This window comes from Tursiops truncatus, chromosome 20 (assembly GCF_011762595.2).
Source record: "Tursiops truncatus isolate mTurTru1 chromosome 20, mTurTru1.mat.Y, whole genome shotgun sequence".
Classification (NCBI taxonomy): domain Eukaryota; kingdom Metazoa; phylum Chordata; class Mammalia; order Artiodactyla; family Delphinidae; genus Tursiops; species Tursiops truncatus.
In genome coordinates this window covers 32667076-32682135 of record NC_047053.1, presented here as the reverse complement: position 1 = coordinate 32682135, position 15060 = coordinate 32667076, and the positions used below count along the sequence as shown (strand labels likewise).

At 41.6% G+C, this 15060-nt stretch overlaps 1 protein-coding gene across 18 annotated transcripts in view; it reads left to right on the top strand.

Annotated features, from left to right (window-relative positions):
* HEATR6 (HEAT repeat containing 6) overlaps positions 1 to 15060 on the top strand; it is a 130071-nt gene that overhangs the window by 45513 nt on the left and 69498 nt on the right. For 9 of the 18 annotated variants that reach the window (XR_012328516.1, XR_012328517.1, XM_019945337.2 and 6 more), the window contains one exon: positions 1164 to 1301. The exons of 1 other annotated variant lie outside the window; for it this stretch is intronic. Coding sequence is in view for 9 of the 17 variants with exons in the window: in XM_019945337.2 (XP_019800896.2) it covers positions 1164 to 1301 (138 nt within the window). In the remaining 8 variants the exon portion in view is untranslated. Of the gene's footprint in view, positions 1 to 1163; positions 4183 to 9353; positions 10688 to 10710; positions 11804 to 15060 lie in introns of those variants that run through there. 8 more of the 18 variants (XR_012328519.1, XR_012328518.1, XR_012328522.1 and 5 more) reach the window with 6 other exon arrangements.

The window sequence follows — 15060 nt, the reverse complement described above, 5'->3', positions numbered from 1 at the left end:
AAGCAAGCCTGTCAGCACCACTGTTACCTAACATTGTGTAATTTGATAGTGTGATTAAATAAACCAAAAGTAGAATTTTCCAAGTTTTTTCAAAGAGAGGTTCCAAATTATCTTTATTTGTAGAACACCAGTCTGAGGGATGGAATTCACAAATAATTATTTGTAGAAAATCAACTCAGAAAATAATAGAATAAAAGTTCTGTAAGGTAGCTGGTTACAAAGTAAATATGCCAAAATCAATAGCTCCTCTATATATCAACAATAACCAATAAGATTTTTTTAATGTTAAAAAAGATCCTATCGGGCTTCCCTGGTGGCGCAGTGGTTGGGGGTCTGCCTGCCGATGCGGGGGACGCAGGTTCGTGCCCCAGTCCGGGAGGATCCCACGTGCTGTGGAGCGGCTGGGCCCGTGGGCCGTGGCCGCTGGGCCTGCGCGACCGGAGCCTGTGCTCCGCGACGGGAGAGGCCACGGCAGTGAGAGGCCCGCGTACCAGGAAAAAAAAAAAAAAATCCTATCACAATAGTAATAAAAAGAATAACATACCCAGGAATAAATCTAACCAAAGCGTATGCAAGGATTTTGTGAAAAAATTAAAAAAATTTGTTGGAGGTCATTGAAGACGACATTAAAAAAAAAAAATGAGGGCTTCCCTGGTGGTGCAGTGGTTGGGGGTCCGCCTGACGATGCAGGGGACACAGGTTCGTGCCCCGGTCTGGGAGGATCCCACGTGCCGTGGAGCGGCTGCGCCCGTGGGCTGTGGCCGCTGGGCCTGCGCGTCCGGAACCTGTTGCTCCGCGGCGGGAGAGGCCACAGCGGTGAGAGGCCCGCGTACCGCAAAAAGGGAAAAAAAAAAAAATGAGAAGATATACCATGTTCCTAGATAGAAGGACCCTTTATTATAAAAAGACCATATCTCTCTGAAACTATAAATTTAGCTTAAGTCCTATCAAAAACAATATTTTTAATGACAAAATGATTCTAAAGTTCATCTGGAAAAATGAATGTAAAAATTCATACCAAGGATTAGGCTTCTAGCCACCACACTGCAGGGGAAAAGAGAATCTCTTCCTCAGTTAGGGTGCCCTAAGGGAGCATTTTTCAGCCTTTGTAAATCCACGGCCCTGTTTGTTACATAAAAATCCATCTCTTATTCTCATTCCAGTCCTAGCCCACCCTGTCTCTCCCACTGCATGCAGCTGTAGTGCCTGGACTCAATGCATGGAGCAGCTATCTTGGAAAGGAAAGAATAACAGGAAGATCAGGGAAGGAAAGGGGAACTCCGAGTACCACCAAACTGGCAGTAAGTTTACTGTTTTTCCCACTCTGGTGTCTCCTGGCCTGGACTCCAAGCAGACAGAATCCTGGACCTGCATACCATGAAGGCAGAAGGAGCTCCCAGAGAAGCTGTCTATTTCTGGTCCTAGGATGGGGCAAGAGGGCCTATGTAAGTCAGAGAGAGTCAGGGAGATCCCTGTTTATTGCTGCTTCTCATCTCCCACTCCAGCCCCTCGGCAATCCCACTGCAGCAGAGGCTGTCACAGCCAGGCAGGTGCCTAAAACTTCAGGGAGGGGAACCCTTCTCTCTGACCAGAGGCAGTGCGGTCCCAACAGCAAGAGAGTGATGCCCATTGCTTTCTCTTGCTCTCTGGGTTTTCTCATTTGACTTCTTGGTGTGATAATATTTTGTTAATAGAACTGTGACACCAGAGGGAAATTCAAAACCGTGAGAATGAAGGAAGAGCAACAGAAATGGGAAATATTTGGATAAATAGACTATTTTTCTCATCTTAAGCTTTTTATAACATGTATAATCAGTTAAAACAAGACTTATAACATTGTCTGACGGGGTCTTCAGTGAATATAGGTGTAATACACATGAAAGTTACCACATAAAGAGGAAGTGTGAAGAGGTTTATACGGTAGTCAGATTTCTATATTTCACTTGAATGATAAAATATTAATCCCAAACAACCTATGAAAAGTTAAGTATTTTTTAGTCGCTAAAGAAACCACATGCACACACACACAAATTACACAGAAGATATATTTAAAAGCTCAATAGGTAAAGTGGAATACTAAAAAATATTCAAATAATCCAAAAGAAGACAGGAAACGAAAGACAGGAATGAAAAACATAGGGAACAAATAGAAAACAAAAAACAGTAGACCTAAATCCAGACATATCAACAGTTACATTAAGTTTAAAAGGTCTAAGTATACTAATTAAAAGACGAGATTGTCCGAATGTAAAAATATCCAAGACCCAGCTATATGCGTTTTATAAGAAACCCATTTAAAATAAGTAGTATAGGTTAAAAATAAAAGGAGAAAGAAAAATATACCATGCAAATACTAATCAAAAGAAATTTGGAGTAGCTATATACTGTCAGACAAAATAGACTTCAGAGCAAGAAAATTTACCAGGCATAAACATGGAAATTGCATAATGATAACAGTGTCAAGTCACAGAGAAGACCTAACAATGCTAAATGGATATGAACCTAACAACACATCTTCAAAACACATGAAGCAAAGACTGATAGAACTGAAAGGAGAAATGGCAAGTCAGCAATTAACAGTTGGAGACTTTTAACACTCACTCCTTTCTCAGTAACCAATAGGACAAATAGACCATATTCTGGATCATGAAACTCAACAGATTTTTAAGAATTGAAATCATACCAAGTATGATCTCTGACCATAATGAAATTAAGCCAGAAATCAATCACCAGGACATCTCTAATTACTTGAAATTAAATAACATACTTCTAAGTAATCCATAGGAGGTCGAAGGGGCAAGTCTCAAAGGATATTGGAAAATGAGAACTTAGAAAATACTTGAAACTGAACAAAATGAAAATATAATAGTATTTGATATATAACATATCAAAATGTATAGATGCAGCTAAAGCAAAGCTTTGATGGAAATTTATAATATTTGGTACTTATTTTAGAGAAGAAGAAAGGTTTCAAACAATCACCTAAATTTCAAACTTAACGAGGAAAATAAGAAAAAAACCTAGAGCAAGCAGAAGGAAGAAAATTATACTGAGTGAAAGAAACCACTCTCAAAATGTTACAAACTGTGATTCCATTTACATGACATTATGGAAAAGGCAAAACTTTAGGAATGGAAGACAAATCAGTGGTTTGCAGGGATTGGGATGGGGGCAGGATTCGACTATAGGGAAGCATGAGGGAGTTTTGGAGGGATGATGGAACTGTTTGGAGTCCTGATTGTGGTGGTAGTTAAATAAATCTATGCACGTGACAGAACGCATAGTACAGAATACTCCCCCAAACATCTATAATTTAAAAAATCTCTCTCTCTCACACACACACATACACACACACACACTCTCTTGATCTCTCTTTGTCACTGTACAGACTGTATCTTTGTACCATTGGGTACACATAGCCAACTGTGTGCCAGGTATAGTAGCACTAAATATATTTTTTAAATATATTTTAAAAGATGGGAGTTTATCTTATGCCTAATTATAACGGTAATAATCAACATTTATTGGCTGCTTTTTATTTGCCGAGCACAAAAATGATCCTAGATGCATTATGTTAATGAATTTCTAACACTTAAACCATCCTATTATAAACAAGAATATATTTTGTAGCTATTTGTATTAAACATTTAAAATCTTTTTGGTTCTCTGATTCTTTTGGCAAACATTTTTTAAATTTTATTTTTTATTTATTTTTGGCTGCCTTGGGTCTTCATTGCTGCGCGTGGGCTTTCTCTGTTTGTGGCGAGCAGGGGCTACTCTTCATTGCGATGCGCGGGCTTCTTATTGCAGTGGCTTCTCTTGTTGCGGAGCACGGGCTCTAGGTGCGTGGGCTTCAGTAGTTGTGGCATGTGGGCTCAGTAGTTGTAGCTCCTGGGCTCTAGAGCGCAGGTTCAGTAGTTGTGGTGCACAGGCTTAGTTGCTCCGTGGCATGTGGGACCTTCCCAGACCAGGGCTCAAACCCATGTCCCCTGCATTGGCAGGCAGATTCCCAACCACTGGGCCACCAGGGAAGTCCCAAACATTTTTTTTAATTGAGATATTGTTGATGTACTATATTATATAAGTTTCAGGTGTACACCATCGTGATTCACAATTTTTAAAGGTTATACTGCATTTATAGTTATTATAAAATATTGGCTATATTCCTTGTGCTGTACAATATATCCTTGTGGCTTACTTATTTTATACATAGTCGTTTGTGCCTCTTAAACTCCTATTCCTATTTTGCCCCTCCCCACTTCCTTCTCTCAACTGGTAACCGCTAGTTTGTTCTGTATATCTGTGAATCTGTTTCTTTGTTATATTCACAAGTTGGCGAACATTCTTAAAAGTACATACAAGCTGCAGCATGTCTTGGAAACTCAAGTTGTAAACTATAGCTATGTAGCAGGATGGCCAGCAGATGGAGACAGAGAACACAAAATGATTAAGACTCAGGGCTCTTACCAAAGCTGTGATTCTCAAGCTCGGGAGCTGCAGCACCTGGATTTCAGGTTGCTCTCGTTAGAGCAGTGTTTCTCAAACCTGGCTGCACGTTGGCATTACTTGGGGAACTTAAAAAAAAAATACCGATTCTGAGTTTAGTGGTCGGGGGTACTTTTGCCATTGGGAGGTTTAAAATCTGCACAAATGATTCTAATTACAGCAAAGTTTCAGACCCACTACTTCAGAACACACACCAACAGGCGGTCTCAAGCTGGCATGTTTCAGAATCACCTGGAGAACTTGTGAAAACAAGTACCCAGACTGTTGTAGTCTTCATTCTTTGGAGAACCAGTGCATATTGAAATGTTGATGTATCAACTTAAGACAGTTACATATATAATCAGGACTAAATCTGATATAGTCTCAGACTAGATTCTAATATATCAGAGTAACTTCAGGCATCAAATGTTTAAGAAAATTTTATAGGAGAAAAATTTTAATTGAGAAAACGCTAACCGTGTACTTAATTTTTCCCCTGGAAATGGAGAGATGCCCTGGGCCACCCCTAGCCTGTCTTGTGTAACACAAGAGCAAGGTTCCCAAGACTGGCCAGCAGGTTCCCTCGTCAGAGAAACATAGCCTACGCATGGTGTCGGGTTCCAGAAGTTTATAGTCGTGTTTGGTCATTCCATGGAAGGCATCAGGAAAAAGTAGAGCTGCTCAGGCAACCGGATTCCCAGCCTTCATGGTGCAGGCTCCCCCAATTTTTTTCCACTTTCTTTCACCAAAGTGTTTAAATTATTTTAATATTAAAACCATCATAGATTCATTTTCTAAATAACATTTATTGATTTTCCATATTATACAAATAATGAATCTTCATTGTGGAACTTTAGGAAAAAACAAAACAATAAATATACGTAAGTAAGAATGACTTGAGATAATCACTATTATCATTTTGATATGTTTCATGATACATGTCTATGTATGTGTATACACTGTGTGGACTCACACACTTCAGTTATGTGTGTGTGCACATGAACACTCTTCCAGATATATTGTGGGAAATTAGTCTACAAAATTGCGATCATAACCTGTATACTTTCTTGTAGCCTGCTATTTTACTTAACAATGTATTATGAGCACTAAATACTCTTCTAAAACATGACTTTAATGATTTGATAATAGTCCGTAGTATCAGTATTCCATAATTTATCCAGTTCTCTATGGGACATGGTTTTCCAATTGTTTGTTGATTTATATGCACTCTTTCATAGATGTTAGAATTTTATCGGGATGTGTGATGTGAGGCAGAGGTGTAACTGTGTGCCTTCCCAAGCAGTCAGCCAGGTGTCTACACCACTGATGTAGTAATCATGCAATAAACAATTAAAACATACTTGGAAAACTATAAGACATTGATGAAAGAAATTGAAGATGATGCAAGCAGATGGAAAGATATACCATGTTCATGGATTGGAAGGATTAATATTGTTAAAATGACGATGCTCCCCAAGGCAATCTACAGATTCACTGCAATCCCTATCAAAATACCAATGACATTTTTCACAGAACTGGAACAAATAATTCTAAAATTTGTATGGAACCACAAAAAGACCCTGAATAGCCAAAATAATCTTAAGAAAGAAGAACAAAACAGGAGGTATCATGCTCCCTGATTTCAAACTATGCTACAAAGCTACAGTAATCAAAACAGTGTGGTACTGGCACAAAAGCAGGTACATAGATCAATGGAACCAAATAGACAGCCCAGAAATGAACCCACATTTATATGGGTAATTAATCTATGACAAAGGAGACCAGAATATACAATGGGGAAAAGACAGCCTCTTCAATAAATGGTGTTGGGAAAACTGGACAGCTACCTGCAAAGTAATCAAACTGGACTACTTTCTCACACCATGCAGAAAAACAAACTCAAAATAGATTAACGACTTAAATGTAAGACCTGAAACCATAAAACTTCTATAAGAAAATAAAGGCAGTATTTTTTGGATATGTCTCCTCAGGCAAGGGAAACAAGAGCAAAAATAAACAAGTGGGATTACATCAAACTAAAAAGCTTTTACACAGCAAAGGAAGCTATCAACAAAATGAAAAGTCCACCTCCTGAAAGGGAGAAGATATTTGCAAACAATATATCTGACAAAGGGTTAATATCCAAAATATACAAAGAACTCATACAACTCAACATCATAGAAACAAACAACCCAATTTAAAAATGGGCAGAGGACCTGAATAGACATTTTTCCAAAAAAAGATATACAAGGCCAATAAACACACGAAAAGATGTTCAACACTACTAATCATCAGGGAAATGCAAATCAAAACCACAATGATATACCACCTCACACCTCTCAGAGTGGCTATCATCAAAAAGACAACAAATAACAAGGGTTGGCAAGGATGTAGAGAAAAGGGAACCTTCATTCACTGTTAGTGGGAGTGTAAATTGATGCCACCGCTATGGAAAACAGTATGGAGATTTCTCAAAAAATCAATGGTTGTTGATCCTTTACATGAAGGGAGAATCACATATGGTGAAGTTCATGACATGTGTACCTTTTGAGCTGAAATATGAACACTCATGAGCCTAGATGTAAAGAACACTTGCTCTTGGTCAGGGAGGGACTGGTCAGACCCGCACCAGCAGGAGGTGGTGAAGTTAGGTAACTGGCCCAAAGTGGCGGAGTCGGAGCTCTTTCCAGTAACAAGCCCACCTTACATACACAAACCCAAGTGTGTCCCATCACATGGGTTCAGATCGGAGTACCTTCAGGTCCCTACACTTTTGGAAAAAGTTTAGCAATATGTATCCCAAAAGCCTTAAAAATCTTCCCACCTAGGAATGCCACTTCTGGAATTATTGTAAGGAAACCATCCAAAATGCAGGCAACACCTACTGTATAGCACAGAGGACTCTACTCGATGCTCTGTAATAAGCTGTATGGGAAAAGCATCTAAAAAAGAGTGGAGGGCTTCCCTGGTGGCGCAGTGGTTGAGAGTCCGCCTGCCGATGCAGGGGACACGGATTCGTGCCCCGGTCCGGGAAGATGCCACGTGCCGCGGAGCGGCTGGGCCCATGAGCCATGGCCGCTGAGCCTGCGCATCTGGAGCCTGTGCTCCGCAAAGGGAGAGGCCACAACAGTGAGAGGCCCACATAGCACAAAAAAAAAAAAAAAAAGAGTGGATATATGTATATGTATAACTGATTCACTTTACTGTACACCTGAAACTAACACAACATTGTAAATCAACTATACTCTAATAAAAATTAAACAAAGAAATAAAAAAAATGCAGGCAAATAGAGATTCATAAAGATATCCATCACAACATTTTAATGGACAGAACTGGAAATAACCCAGATGTAAAACAGCTGGGCAATAGTTAAATCCACTATGGGACCTCTCTATGTTAAAGACCTTACAACCATTTAAAATGTTTATGAAGAGTTTTGAATGGTGTGGGGACACATTTATGTTATAATGTTAAGGAAATAAAATAGGCTACAAAAATTTAATGCATATGTTTTAATAACAGCTCTGTTGGTACACTAAGGAAGAAAAATTTTCCAATGTATTAGGCGTGGTTATTTCTGAGTAGAGAGACGAGTGATTTTTCATTCTATTCCATATATTTTAAAAAATATTTTGTCCTTTTATTCTACATGTTTTTGTGTAGTTCCAAGTTTTACACAAAGTGATCAGGAAAAAGTACACATTTATTTAAAAAGAAAACAAAAAGACCAAAAACTGAGTTACCAGTAAATATAAATGGCATTGTAAGCACTATTGTGGTGTCCAGAAGAACTTCCCCTATCTGAATGATGCCAGTTTGGACTGGGGAATGCCACCTACCAAACCCCAGAGACCACCTGCCCTATGTTGTAGTATCTGTGTAGAACACACATTATTCCTTAACAATTTTATAGAAACTAACTCAGTTTTTTAAACTTAACTACATGTATTTTAAGATAAAATTTTAACTACTCTAAAATTAAAAAATAATACCACTTTCTATTCATGAGACCTAACCATAAAAATAAATACAATAAAGCAAAACAAATTACCAAATTCTAGACTGGTAAAGATTCTGAGCTTGAGCCCTTTTTTCTCTCTGTTTAATAAAAAGTGGGGGCAGAGGGGAGAGTGTTGTCAGGGAGAAAGGGACAGATTAGCAAAGTTTTGAGAGTTATTAAAATGTCCTAGCTCATCAACAGACCCCATGAATCAGAAAGATTGAAAGATAATTGAAGCGATCTTCTCACTGGAGACTTTGATTTGTTTTTAATGATTTGCCCAGGTAGCACCCAAACTGCCCACTATACCACACCCTGGGGGAAAGTGCCAGACAGTATTCCTAGCACCAGTGGATCTCCCTCAGTCTGTGGCCACTTGTCCATCTGGTTTTAAGGTCAAGGACAGGTGTTTCTACCATGAACGCCTTTCCATTCCTCTTACAATTCCAAAGTCCTACCTTGTTCAAGACTTTGGTGTTTCCATGCAATACTCCAATGCCTTCATCATTTATTTGCAAAGCATGTTTTGCGGCTTATAAAACCATAAACTTGCTGATACTGTGCCAGTTCTGATCTGAAACAGGCCAGGCAAGTTTAAAAGGGCGAAAAGATGCCACCAGTGCTCAGAAATGGTGGAGGCCAGATAAAAGCTTAGGACACTTAAATTCACTCATTATACAGAGAGGAAACTGAGGCCCAAGAGGAGGGTGGGACCGATGACCAGTGACAGAGTTGGGTTACATCCGGGTCCCTGAATCCCAGTCCAGTGTCACCTCTCTGCTGCACTCCATCTGAAGTTTGCTCAGAACCAAAGTCACTGTTTGCTTTTATCATGAGAGGTTTGCTTACTTTGGAATCTCTTTCCAGCTGCAGGACGAGAAACTAAAATCAGAGACCAATAAAGAAGAGAAGGGTCCTCCTGCAAGTGTTTCTCCTTGCTTCCTAATTAAATGTCAGTGACCTCACTTCTCCCTCTCCTGATTGACACCCAGCTGTGGGCTTGCTTGGCTCAAGGAAGAATCATGGATCTGTGAACTTTGGCAGAAGGTAGGGACCTCATCTCACTCAACCGACATCTAGAGAGACTCTCCATCTGCTAGCGTCCTGGTCCAGCTGCCTCACTCATAGAGGAGACTGAGTCCCAGAGAGGAAGGGTAACTTGCTTAGGGTTTCCCAGCTAGTAAGCAGCAGGGCTAGGCCTGGAATACAAGTCTTCTGCGTCCAAGGTCAGTGCTCACTTAAAAAAAAAAGTTTTTAAAATAAAATTCTCTTTTAAACTTGGACAGGGAGAACTGTAGCATCCATGGGACCCTAAATAAAATTCATTTGTTTAATGCATTCATTCAACAAATACTGATGAGTGGGATATGCCAATATATGATTGCCTGGCAGCACTAAGGAGCCATCAAGGTTTGAGGTCATGAATCTAAAGTGTGAGCTGCCAGCCTAGCTGAGCATTTTTCTCGAACTTCATTCAGGTACATGGGGTCAGGTGCTAAGTGAGCAGAGAGTCAGATCTAACCAGGGTTGTGATACTGCCAAAGGAGTGTGATAAAGGAAGGGGACAAGAATTGAGGGGATGTAAAGAAGTGAATACGATGAAAAATCATAGGATTTAAACGTGAATTTTATTATAAAAACTTTTTTTTTTTAATTTCACACAACGAATTTTGAAACCGAGTTGTGATGCACGTTCAGGTTGAGATGGTAATATTGTCATCTTTGTTTGGAAGCTGTCTTGAGGGTGTTTGCTTGGGCAGGTGCAACTTGGAGACAGTGGAGGCTCTGCTTGATTTAAATTGTTGTTTGAGCCAGTGCTCGACCTGAGAGCCTCAGGACTTTCCTTCCTCCGGAAGGAGGCTTTTGAGACAAATCTAGGAGCTGGTCAAAGCTCAGGAGCTGCAGCTCAACTTCTAAAGCCCTTTTATAGTGTTATTTGTATAAGTAAATAGTTGGCTTCCTATTTCAGGGAGGGACATATTTGTCCTCAAGGCTGCCTCGTGTCCTGGGCAACCACCGGGGTGCTGGAAAACACAACTGCTCCTCTCCTGACGTTGTTTTGAAATAGCCAGGGCAATTTGGACCCTTCCACCACAAAAATCAATTGCATCCTGAAGCTGAAATGCAAGCCACCCTGCGCCCCCCACTCAGTTTTGTATTCTGTCCATCCCCTACCTCACTGTAGCACTTACTAAGAATCTGGCCTCCTTTCCACTCATTGTAGGAGCCCATGCGGATGATCTGCATTACTTAGTTTTCATTGATGTCAGCGGTGGTAATGATTAAGTGGAAACACCCCACCCCATTCAAACGTCTCCCTCTTCCCTGCTGATCCCCATTGCGAGAGAAAGTGCAGTGTGCCTTCCAATATTCCTCCCAGAACTTGTGGCTGGAGTGCAAGTGAGGTGAAACAGTGGAAAGCAAGTCCTCTTGATTCCAGTCACACCACCACCTTCCAGCAGCTCCAAATGTCAGCCTCCTCCCCAGGTGGATGCAGCAGTCTTTGGAAAAACTCAATGGATATTTCACTACCAATTGGTACCAAACAATAACTGAAGGTATAAGCAAAGCAGAAGTATATGCATATATAAAAGTGTACCAAGATGCATACTTCTGATGTGTTCTCTTTACATAAATTGTAACCCAGGATAAAAATTTTAATAAAGCAGAATTCTAGAATCCTAACTAATGTAGGATCTAGGCATGGGGGCAATCAAGAATGCTGTTACCCACTTTAAGATCCCAGTGTTCTGGGTTGCCTTTGACAAGAGGACATCAAAACAGTGAAGAATGATTGCCGATTGTTGTTTCAAAAACAGAACAATAGAAGGTAAGTCACCCCACCACCGCACACACATACACTTGCCCTCACATTCTCAATCCCTAGAATAGATCTGAAAAAGAAAAGCCCAAGAAATTCCAAGCATGCATACCTCCCCAGATAAGACAGAAAAGGAAGAAAACCAAACTTTTTAAAGTAAGCATTTTGATCTTCATGCAAACATGGAGTTAATCTTGGGACAGCTAAGCACAATTACACAGATGAATTCATTGTGTGAAATGGTCATTGAGCGTAGAGAATGTTAGTGCCAGTTCAGAGTCCAAGCTCTGTAGGGGTCATACCTGAATCTGCTGAGCTGAGCACATGGAAACCTCGGTGTGCATTCAGGCTTGACCACTCTTCTTAATTTATTTCAGAGTTGCTCACTGGGGTGGCTTCAGGAAATGCAAATAGAATGTCCATAGTGGTGTTTGAAGACTGCAGGGTTTTGATGCATGTTCAAATGAAGATATAAATAAAAATCTCTGTGCCTGTATTTACATGGATTAAAGTTGTTCTTAAGATTATGGTCTGGGGCTTCCCTGGTGGCCCAGTGGTTGAGAGTCCACCTGCCGATGCAGGGGACACGGATTCGTGCCCCGGTCCGGGAAGATCCCACATGCCGCGGAGCGGCTGGGCCCGTGAGCCATGGCCGCTGAGCCTGCGCGTCTGGAGTCTGTGCTCCACAACGGGAGAGGCGACAACAGTGAGAGGCCCGCGTACCGCAAAAAAAAAAAAAAAAAAAAAAGATTATGGTCTGATATTTATAATCCTTTACTCTTCCAACTGGTTTTTATTCAATTTTATGCATACAGAGAGGACACAAGCAAAGCACTAGATTGGGTGTGATGGTACCCAGGTTCTAGCTCCAGTTCTGTTTAAAGTCTCCAGGAATCCTGGGGTACTTCCTCCTTGACTCTGGGCCTTCACACTTATAAACTGAGGAGTTTGGACCACATGGTCCAGCTCTAGTTCTGAGGCTACAATTCAGTGGAATTTGGAAACACCATTTCACCTCCAGGATTTTATTTTGAGCAAACGAGAAATATTTTTACAATGTAAAATGCATGTGACTCTACAGCCTGATGGGCCTACCAAACCCACAGACTTAGGGCCACAGTTGGAAAGAACTCAAGTCCCTGTTCCAACCAAGAGAAAATTCTAAACATCAGGTATCATCCTCCATGGTGAATGTGTAAAAGTCAGTACTACAAAGGAACTACGTTATTGAGATGATTCTCTCCCTGTTTATAACCATAAAATATTTGCACTGAAAGAGTCCTTAACAAGCATGGAGGCCCAGAGAGGTTAAGCAACTTGCCCAAGACACACAGGCAGCAGGAGGGAGTCAGGACCAAAATGTAGGTCTCCTCATTCCCAGCCTGGTCAGGACTCCTGCATGTGCCCTTCAGAGTTAGACAATTTCACCTTTAGAATTTTTCTTTCCGGGACTTCCCTGGTGGTCCAGTGGTTAAGAATCTGCCTTCCAATGCAGGGGACATGGGTTCGATCCCTGGTTGGGGAACTAAGATCCCACGTGCCACAGGGCAACTAAGCCTGCACACCACAGCGAAAGATCCCACATGCCGCAACAAAGATCCCATGTGCTACAACTAAGATCTGACACAGCCAAATAAATAAATTAATTTTTAAAAAAAGAATTTTTCTTTCCATATTCACCAGTACCCTTCACGGGGAATGGAAATGTTAATTTTTATTTTTTAGAGTTAATCTTGTTGAAATCCACTAGAGAAATGAATATTGATGAAAAATTCACAGTTGCCTAATCTTAGGACAGTTTCACAACAGAAATGATGAAGGTCTTTGTTCCAAGCTGTCCCTGCCTCATCACCAGAAGCAGAGGAACCAGGAGACAAGAGAAGGAAAGGGGATCCCAGGATTTCTCAGGTGCAAGCAGGAGCAACCTCAACTGCGGATGTGTGTGCTGACTTTCTAAGTCTGAATCAGAACAGGGTCCTGGCCTGCTGATGGAGCTTGGGCCTATGGAAAACAAGCTGGTCTTGGAATAAAAAACAAACCCAGGTATGTCCCACAATGTCCACTGATCTTGCATTTTTGGGAAAGACTCCCATTTCCAGCATTCTCAAATGTTTGAGCCACCAACACACGTCCCCCCCAAATCAAAGCTTATGCACAAGGCACCACACCTCTACTCGAATGCACTCGAATTTAGGGACCATATCTGCTACATGTCCACCAGGGAGAGGTGGCAGGGCCTGGAGGCAGGGGGAGGAATTGTCAGCTGAAGCTGATGGGAGTTACACTGGTGGAAATAGCTCACAACCAGGGGAGCCGAGTTTCACTGCTGTTGAGCTGTGTGACTTGGGCAGGAAACTTATCCTTTCTGTTTCCTCATCTGTTAGGTGGGGAGAATCATACCTCCTGAAAGCATCGTTAAGGGAATTGAAGGAGAGAACATGTTCCCTTCCTCTCTCCCTTTCCTTAGCAGGATCTCTACTGAGAGATGCTACCATTTACTGAGCACCCACTAGGTTGCTCAGCTAGTGGGTGCTCAGTAAGTTCAACTTATCTTTACAACTGAAAGTGTTTTCACACATGTCAGACATGGAAAGATATGGTACCCGAGGTAGGATGTCACTTTGACACCCAACCCTCCCCCAACCCAAACCAGTATTACGGTCATTTGTGAAACAGTGGCATGGCACGTGGTTCACTTGTATATTCTCTGGTGTCTGTAAGATGAACTTCCCTCTTTCTCTTTTCCTTCCCAGTTCCCACTGTATTCCTAGCGCTCTCTCCTGTAGGTGATGCTTAGCCCTAACCCTTCTTACATAGGAAAAGCAGCTTCCCATATCTGAAAGAGGAGGGACCGCACTGGACTTGGTGAGACACCCTGTCTTCCAGCCCACATGTCCCCTTCTCACTTTCCCATACACACGGTCACCCACATAGCTCCTTCCATCCTCACACTGGTCACTGCTGGCCATCAACAAGGTGCAGGTGCAGAAAGAAGTGCCTGTCAGGGGTCAGCCTGGCTCTGCCACGCACTGTGTGACCTAAGCCAGTCCACATTCTCTCTCCGAGCCTCAGTTTCCCCACTGGGAAAAGGAAGGATCTGGATGAGGTGCCCCTCCAGGGCCACTCCAGCGTGGCCTTCGTGTGATGAGGGTTATCTTCCACCAGAAGATGCTTATTTTCCCAGCTCCCAATGTATAAGGACTCCTCCACTCACTCTAGGTGGTTCAGACTTTGTTTAAAAAGGATCTCATTTTACCAGGTTTTTGAGGCCAAAATTATCCCAACGTCAGCGGCTAAAAGCAAATCAGATCAAAAAGCATCCATGTGCCTCATGTGAACACAATTTCTGCTTTGAACCTTCTGCCAAGTCTAGGGCTTATCAGCCAAAGTGTATGTGAATTACCATATGAAAGAACTCTCTTGGATCCTATTTAAAAGAAGCCTCTTTTCAATTTAGGTAAGAGAAACACCCAGTCCTCCAGAAAATACATATAAATTTTTGTCTAAATGTCCAAACAGAGTTATGGCCACAGAAGATGTAATTATCTCCTTCTGGGATAAAGGAATCTTCCAGCTACGAGGGAGAACCAAGAAGCCAGAACGTCCTGCTCGAGACGGCAGCAAGGCCACCACAGAAGGTTGTCCACATTGTTCACTGCACAAGGTGCTCCACTGTTGAGAGGGGAGGGACGTTGGAGGAGAGCCTGCCCTCCACTAGCCAAGCCACGTGCCCAGTACGAGATTACGTCAGGT